This window comes from Athene noctua, chromosome Z (genome assembly GCF_965140245.1).
Source record: "Athene noctua chromosome Z, bAthNoc1.hap1.1, whole genome shotgun sequence".
NCBI classification, from domain to species: domain Eukaryota; kingdom Metazoa; phylum Chordata; class Aves; order Strigiformes; family Strigidae; genus Athene; species Athene noctua.
Genome location: NC_134077.1, coordinates 12,280,774 through 12,288,771, shown reverse-complemented (window position 1 = coordinate 12,288,771; position 7,998 = coordinate 12,280,774). Strand labels below are relative to the sequence as shown.

The window sequence follows — 7,998 nt, the reverse complement described above, 5'->3', positions numbered from 1 at the left end:
TGTTCTTGTGTGAAGCTGTGGGGCAGGAAAGAGCACTGGTGGAGCTGGACCCACAGCAGAAAGGGGCTCACAGGGACCCCTTCCTGAGCAGCAGAGGCAGCCTTAGCCTCCATGCCCCGGGCAGAGCTCCAGAGCAAGCAGCGCAGGGCTCCTTGCACAGCCAAGCCCTGCCCTCCATCGCTCTGGGACTTCTTCCTCCTCCTATTTGTGCAAAGCGTTGGAAAAACATAGCTGCATCTTCTTAGGGCTGGAGAAAGGCAGAGCTGAAGGTGGCACAGCCACCGCTTCCTCGCTGGCCAGCCCCCACCCTGCTCCCCTCTGGCTCTGCCGTAGCTGGGGTGGTCCCAGATCCATGGCTGCCTCCCACCGTTCCTGGTGGCCCCATGGAACTCTATGGCTACACTAAAACCAAGAGCAACAGGCCAAGTCCAGGAGAGTGGAGGAACCTGCAGGTGTCCAGCTCTCACCAGCCTCCACCCCAAAGCTTGTGAAACTGGAGCCCAGCCCGTGTTAGGATGGACAGAGCAGGAGCAAGACCCCCAGGCACTGGGGGTGTCTGCAACTGCCAGACCCTCCCCCCACCAGTCACACCAGCACAAGCCACTGCCACCACTGCTGCAGAGTGCTTGCACCCTTCCCACAAGGGAGGCACCACTGGCCACACACAGCCCCGCTTGTCTGTGGTAGTTATTTTTATTGGTATAAAAGTCCACTGTGGATAAAACTGCCTTCGAAGCCTGATGGCAGCTTCTCCTGCCCAGCCCTGTGGCGCAGCATCAGGGCTGGTGCCCGCCTGAAAATCCCCAAGTGCAGGAGAGGGCAATTATCCCCTGGAATGGCCCCTTGAACCCCCTCCCCAAGCTGTGCCAGCACCAGTTGCGGGGTTGCATCTCCTCCTAAGTCTTCCACCACCCTCCACATCTGCTGAGCCCTTTGGGTACTGTCTTTTCCCCATCCTCCTCCCATCCTAGGTGCTGTCAGGCCCTTTGGGTCCCCAAGCACCATCCTCCCTGCACCAGGATGCCAACTCCGTGCAGTTACTGCAGTCCAGGGCTGCAGGCTCCCAGGGCAGCAAGGCTGGGCAAAGAGGTGGAGAAAGTAGCACCACAGTGGTCAGCCCCAACCCAGAGCACGGCAGCACTTTGCGAAGCTGCTTCCTCCACCCTGCGGTGAGGAGGTGATGCGGGGGCCCCCCGCCTGGCACAGGGGACAGCACATCTGCGGCGGGGGGGAGAAGCGATGGATTTCTTTGGGCTCAGGCCTCTGGCAGTGCAAGGTAGCATTCTTCCCAGGCAGGCTAACTGGGGCTCCCCTCGCAGCGGGGCCAGCAAAGCTGGGTTCCCCCAAAACTGAGTTGTTCTTTGGGGGCTCCCAAAGCGGTGTCAGAGCAAGCCACACCAGTTGGCTGGCTGCCTTAGATGGACCCCAGTGCCTGCCCCACAGGGACTGGCCAGGATCCCCCAGTTCAGGAGAAAAGATATTGCAGAGAAGGTGATGGCCACTCTTGCCACCAGGATGGAGGGAGGGGCGGGGGTGGCTGGGGACAGGAACGTCCCGCAGGACCTCAGGATCCCGGCTGGGGGCTGGGTCCACTCCGTAGACCTGCAGGAACCAAGGGGAGAGGGGGTCAGTTTTCAACAGACTCCTTATCCATCCACGTCCCCCAGGAGAGGCAACAGCCCAACTACAGACCCAAAACCCAGCTTCTCCAGTCTCCAAGGGGATGACACCCTCGTTCCAGCCCCAGGGCCACTCTCTCCTCATCCCAGTGCCAGTCCTGGTACCCAGACGGACCCACAGGGTCCCCCATTCCCTTTACAGAGCAGGACTTACAGAGCAGGAAGCGCCACAGGTTCTGGGCAGATCCCCCTGAGAGCAGGTAAGCCCAGGCAGCAGCAGTGGCCATCAGCAGGTAGGAGGGCACCAGGCTGCCCACATACAGGGGGTTGCAAAACGTCTGGGGACAGAGGTGGGAGAGGAGAGGGGTGAGCAGGCAGGAGAGGACAGAGAGAGAATCACTGCCTTGACGTGCGGAGCAGGACAGGGGACACCAGCTCCAGGATCCAGTTTGTGAAGGGACAGCTGCAAATCCCCCAAACCCAACTGCTTTGCTAGTGCCAAAGGCTGTTCCCCTCCCCTGGCACAGGGACCAGCACACACCACAGATATACCCAAATGTAGGTCCTGGCGCAGAGCTCTGTCCCAGCTACTCACCGACCCCGAAACAGCAAGGTGCATGACAACAACTGCCATGATCTCCCACCAGCGCCGATGCTCACAGCCATGGAAGAAGAGGATTCCCCAGAAGGTGTGAAGGAAAATCAGCACCATGGTCATAAAAGCTGCAGGGAGTGGCAGAGGAGTGTCACCAGGGAACCACCTGCCCTGACCTGGCCTGCAGGCTTAGGGAGGGATGGAGAGGAGCTGGAAAGGGGGAGTCAGGCACTGCTGGGCTGGACTGGGGGGTGCAGGGGCAGACCCTGAGTGTGGGACGGATAGGGGAGAGGAGCAGGGAGGGTCACAGGAGATAGAAGGAAGAGTTTGGTACAGAAAGATGTGACAGGGGACTCTAAGGGGCTCCAATAGGTAGAGGGTGCAGAATGGAGGGGAAACTCCAGCCCCCCCCCCCAAGGTCTGCTACCTCTGTGGTGGGGCAGAGACGTGGGCAAAGGGTGCCGGTCACCCACCTGAGGTCAGGAAGTAGAGCTGCGAGTCCCCATGGATTCCCACAGTGCCAGGCCCTAACGTGTCTGCCAGGAGATTGATCATGGAGAAGGCGCCACTCATAAGCCCGAATCCCACACCAGCCACTGTCAGGAGAGGGACACTGTCAGACCCTGATCCTCCCAGGGTCACCCCAGGCACGTCCCAGCCAGCTTCGGTGTGAGAAACCTCCCTTTCCCCCCCACACCGTGCCCAGCCCTGCCTGGGCTCGCCCCTGGCCCCGCGGTCGGGGTGCTCTGCCCTGTGCAGCACTCACCATATGCCATTTGCTGGATGGAAATGGGGGAGCAGCCATCCTCGCTGAGGGCCACCAGCCCCTCGATGGCCTTCCTGTGGGGTGAGAGCATGCTGGAGCCCAGCACAGCCCGGCCACCTCCCAGTGCATGGTGCAGCACCAGGATGGAGCAGACAGGACCAGGGTCTCACTCTGCACCCTCCCACCCTCCCGGTAACCACAAACCATGGAGAGCATCCGCATGACCACCCTGAACCATCAGACAAACCACGCATGTGAAAATCACGCGAAGCCACATAGCAAGATTTTCCACAAAGGAATGTGAATGCCAGCCAGTCCTGCAGAGCAGGGCTCGGGGGAGCGGGACAGCGGGTGCAAAGCAAGCAGCACCCCCGCATGGAAAGCAGCCCCAGTGCAGGTGTGGGAGGTGCATGCTGGGAGGGTGTACCTGATCCCGCCATTTATACTCTTTAGAAGACTGGGAAAAAAAAAATGGAGGGGGGGGCAGAAAAGAGCTCAAAAAGCTAAGAAAATTCTTTGGGGACAGAAACTGGGAGAGGTGGGATTCATCGTTTTTATCAGCTAGAGATGTGGCAGGTGAGGAGGACGCCTGCCGGCCTCTCAGCCCGGGGAGGACAACAGCACTTGCAACCGGAGATCCGCAAGGCAACTGAAACGCAGTGATTTGTGTCAGAGGCTGCTCCATGGAGCTCTGCTACCCTCTGCCTGCCTGCCTCCAGCAGCGCCCTGCTGCAGGGCGTGGTGCCAGCCAGCGTACGGGGCCTTCCCTAAACCCCTTGCCAGCAGCCAGCTGGCCAGGAAGACTCAGGGATATGAGGGATGCCAAACCCAGCATCACCTCCCCTTGTCTGCCTGCCCAGCCCCAGCACAGCGTCCATCTGTCCGAACACAGGACGGGGTACAACATGTGCTTGCTCTGGGCTGGTGGCGCCTGGGAGGCTGGGAGCTGCTGAGGCTGCACTGAGACTTTGCCCTGAGCTGGCCAGGGCACGGCGCAGAGGGCTGGTAGCGATCTGTCACCCCACGGAGCCCCAAAACCACCCTCAGGCTGTCCCTGCTCACACAAAACCATCCCTAAGAAAGGAATGAGACTTGCCAGGAGGCAAGGGCAGATCCCTAAGCCTTCTCTGTCCCCCATGCAGCAAAGCAAGCATTTCCTGGTGCCTGGCATCCCTGTGGCGTCCCCCTGAGCTGCAGGAGCACTGCTGGTTCTAGGCACCAGGGCAGAGAGGATGTGACAGGTCCTGCAGCAGCCCAAACCCACAGCCTACCTGTCCCAAATTCAGGGAGATGCTACCAGCCATCTCAGCCCTGGGCACTCCAGACCTCAGGGCTGCTCTGCTCCACCACCTGAGACCCACCCGAGGTCAACGTACTGACAGAGGTACCACCCGCATGCTCCCAGCGAGGATCGAGGCGGCTTGGTGCCACACTTGGCATACCCCCAGCCTGGAAGCTCCCAGGTGAAATCTGGCACCCATCACGGCCAGGCGGAGGGGCAGTGCTGGAGCAGGGTGGGACATGTCCTTTACCTGAGGAGCTTGTAGTAGAGGAAGCGGAAGGCCTCCTGCAGCAACACAGAGAACATCACCCCAAATATCAAGAGCCCCTTCTGCAACGGCTCATCCCGGGGGTCGCTGGCTTTAACCGCGATAAACCAGATGAGGGAGGAGAGCAGCAGCGAGACCAGCCAGAAGAAAGCCCTGCAAGAGAGAGAGCACCTGCTGGTACCAGTGCTGTGCTGGGACCAGTGCCGTGCCAGTGCCGGTGCCAAGCCCAGGCCCATCGGCACTACGCCTGCACCCCTCTGTGTTGGTACCAGCACTGGCAGCTGTGCCCTGCTCTCCTACTGGTACCAGTCTGGGCAGGTGGTGCCTGCACCAGTACTGCTGCTGTGCCTGCACTCCTCCTCTGCTGGTAACCAGGACTGGCACCAGTGCCCACATTGTGCCTGCACCAGTACCAGGCTCATATCCACATGTGACTGGTCCCAAAGTAGTACTGGTACCAGTGTCCCTGCTGCACACATGCACCAGTAACACCACCAGCCCTGAACCGAGCACTGGTGCCTCCAATGTACCCACAATGGCACTAGTACTGGTCACCTGGTTCTGCCTCCACCAGTATAAGTAATATCACTGTCACACCCACACTGTCCTGTCCATACTGGTGCCAGCCCCCTGTCCTGTCCATACTGGTACCAGCTCTCCTGTCCTGTCCATACTGGTACCAGCTCTCCTGTCCTGTCCATACTGGTACCAGCTCTCCTGTCCTGTCCATACTGGTACCAGCTCTCCTGTCCTGTCCATACTGGTACCAGCCCTCCTGTCCTGTCCATACTGGTACCAGCCCTCCTGTCCTGTCCATACTGGTACCAGCCCTCCTGTCCTGTCCATACTGGTACCAGCCCTCCTGTCCTGTCCATACTGGTACCAGCCCTCCTGTCCTGTCCATACTGGTACCAGCCCTCCTGTCCTGTCCATACTGGTACCAGCCCTCCTGTCCTGTCCATACTGGTACCAGCCCTCCTGTCCTGTCCATACTGGTACCAGCCCTCCTGTCCTGTCCATACTGGTACCAGCACTAGTAGCAGCACCCTCATCCAGGCACTGGTACCAGCGTCCCATCACACCCATACCGGTACCAGTACAGGCACTGATACCAACGTCCTGTCATGCCCACACTGATATCAACAGCATCACTGGTACCAGCACCCCCATCGCACCCATACTGGTACCAGCGCCCCCATCAGACCCATACTGGTACCAGCACCCCCACCGTCCCCACACCGCTATCAGTACCGGCACTGCTACCAGCGCCCCCGTCAGACTCGTAGTGGTACTAGTACCCCCGTCGCGCCCATACTGGCACCCCTGTCACACCCATACCGGTACCAGTACCGGCACTGCCACCAGCACCCCTGTAACACCCGTACCGGTAGCAGTACCGGCACTGCCACCAGCACCCCCTCAGACCCACAGTGGTGCCAGTACCCCCGTCGCGCCCGTACTGGTACCAGTACCGGAGCCCCCATCACGACCACACCAGTGCCCCTCCCGGTGCCGGTGCGGGACTGACCCAGCGATGAGGATGATGATGCGGAGGGGGTCGCGGGCGATGGTGAAGACGAAGAGACCGAGCGCGGGCCCGAAGGCGATGAAGGTGCACCCGAAGAACACGGCGAGCGTCATGGCGGCGGGACCGGGGACGGGACCCGGAGGCTCGGACCGGCCCGGACCGGCCCCGCGGCCCCTCTCCCCTCCCCCGCCCTTCCGGGGCCGCCTGACGTCACGCGCCGCCTGCGCGCGCCGCCGCCGCCGGAAGCGACGGGCAGGGGCGTGGCCTGAGCCGGGACGGGGCGGGGCTAGGGGCGGGGCTGGGGGGTGCCGGGGCGGGGCTGGGGGTGCCGGGGCGGGGCGGGGGGCGGGGTTAGGGGCTAGGGGCTGTCAGTCAGGGCGCGGGGCTGTGCCTGCACCGAGGGGACGCGGCGTGACCTCGGCGCTCGGGGCTGTCACGGGGTGGTCCCTGCGCCTGTCGTGGCGGGGCACGGCCTGCGCTGGGGGTCCGTCAGGGGACAGGCCCTGGTCTGTGACCGGGGATACAGCCAGCACTGGGGGTACGTGACCAGAGCCTGCATGGGATGGGACCCAGTACTGTCGTGGAGGGACACGGCCTGTACCATGGGGACACGGCGACCACCCAGGGGAGCTCGGTCCTGTCACCAGTGCCCCCACAGGGCCCCCCGCAGTGAGGCGGGTCCTGTGCTGCCCCCAGGATGTGGGCCAGCCAAGGGTGTTGGTGGTTAGGCGGGATGTGCTGGCTGTTCCCGAGGGTCCCTAACTGCCTGTCACCCACCATAGACCTTCCTCGCTGCAGGGGGGCTCTGGTGCTGCTCTCAGACCCCCTGCAGGTCTCCAGCGCTGCCTGCTCCGCACTGACAGCTCAGGCAGCAAGCCCCCATGCAGGGTGCAGTAGGAAGCACTGCATGCAGGGTGTACATAACTCATACAGGAATGAGACTGCATTGTTACTGCCATCCATGTTTTCCTCCATCTGCCTTCCCCCCTGCTGGGATCAACAAATCAGTGATACCAAACTGGAGACTGTGAGCTTTATGCACCACTTGGCTTTAGGCGGCCTGACCTGTTCTGAAATCACCCAGTGCCCGGCAAAATCCACACAGCTCTGCAACATGGTTTGTCCTGCCCTCACCCAAACATCTTGGTCTGTAAATGCAGGGACTGGGGAATGTGGGACTAGGGGGTGGCAGTTGTGTGTGGCTGGCTCTGCATGGCTCAACATGCTTCATCAATATGTCTCTGTGACACTATTCGTGTGGTCCTTCCCTCCAGCATGTAGTTCAAGGGTATCGAACAGGAGGCATTCAAAGATGAGATGAGGCACCAGAGTGATGAGAAAACTGGAGAAGAGAACAGAGGTGAGAGGCTGCCAGAGGTTAAGGTGGTTATTTCTCAATGGGCTTGCAGCCCACAACAGGGCTGAAAGCACTTTGGGGAGATTTTTGGTCTGTTAGGCCAAGATAAACAAATCCAAAGGTTGAAATTCAGTGGGAGAGTGCAGGGGCAGAGAGAGAGGGAACTGGGCACTGTGGTCCTCAGCGTGGGTCTGAGTGACACATGTGTGGACATGTGCCTCCACATCGAGCTCTCCTGTCTGCAGCTCCACAGTGCCCTGGCCTCCCAGAGCTTCCCCCAGCCTGTGTCATTCTGCAGGGCCACAGTGGGAGGGGAGGATGGAGAAAACACAAAGCTTTGATGAAACATGAAAAACAGTCTTTGGGGCAGAGCATCACTCAGGAACAGCAGCCAGGATCTCACTGCCAAACCGCAGAAAGTTCAAAGTAAAAAAAAGGCCCTTGCAGTAGGGTGTAAACAGTTAAGTTAAATGGTCTGGTCCAAACCAGGAGGCAGCACAGCAGCTAATGGGGAAAAATGGTGTGAAAGGGCTCTTTGTCCCAGCAGGAAGGCAGAGGGGCTGGGCACTAGGGACTCGCCCTG

General features: G+C 60.6%; 1 protein-coding gene across 2 annotated transcripts; it reads right to left on the bottom strand.

The window, feature by feature from the left end:
• Positions 1-674: 674 nt before the first annotated feature.
• Positions 675-6,267, bottom strand: LOC141973616 (gamma-secretase subunit Aph-1b-like). 2 transcript variants are annotated; one of them, XM_074932373.1, is made up of 7 exons: positions 6,059-6,267; positions 4,513-4,683; positions 2,981-3,054; positions 2,688-2,810; positions 2,215-2,342; positions 1,834-1,957; positions 1,426-1,602 (listed from the first exon to the last, which is right to left on the bottom strand). In XM_074932373.1, the coding sequence occupies exons 1-7, from the start codon at positions 6,169-6,171 to the stop codon at positions 1,565-1,567; spliced, it is 771 nt and encodes a 256-aa protein (XP_074788474.1). In that variant the 5' UTR covers positions 6,172-6,267; the 3' UTR covers positions 1,426-1,564. The 2 variants fall into 2 exon arrangements, with proteins under 2 accessions (XP_074788473.1, XP_074788474.1); XM_074932372.1 differs by lacking the exon at positions 1,834-1,957 and having other exon boundaries at positions 675-1,602.
• Between the last annotated feature and the right edge of the window lie 1,731 nt (positions 6,268-7,998).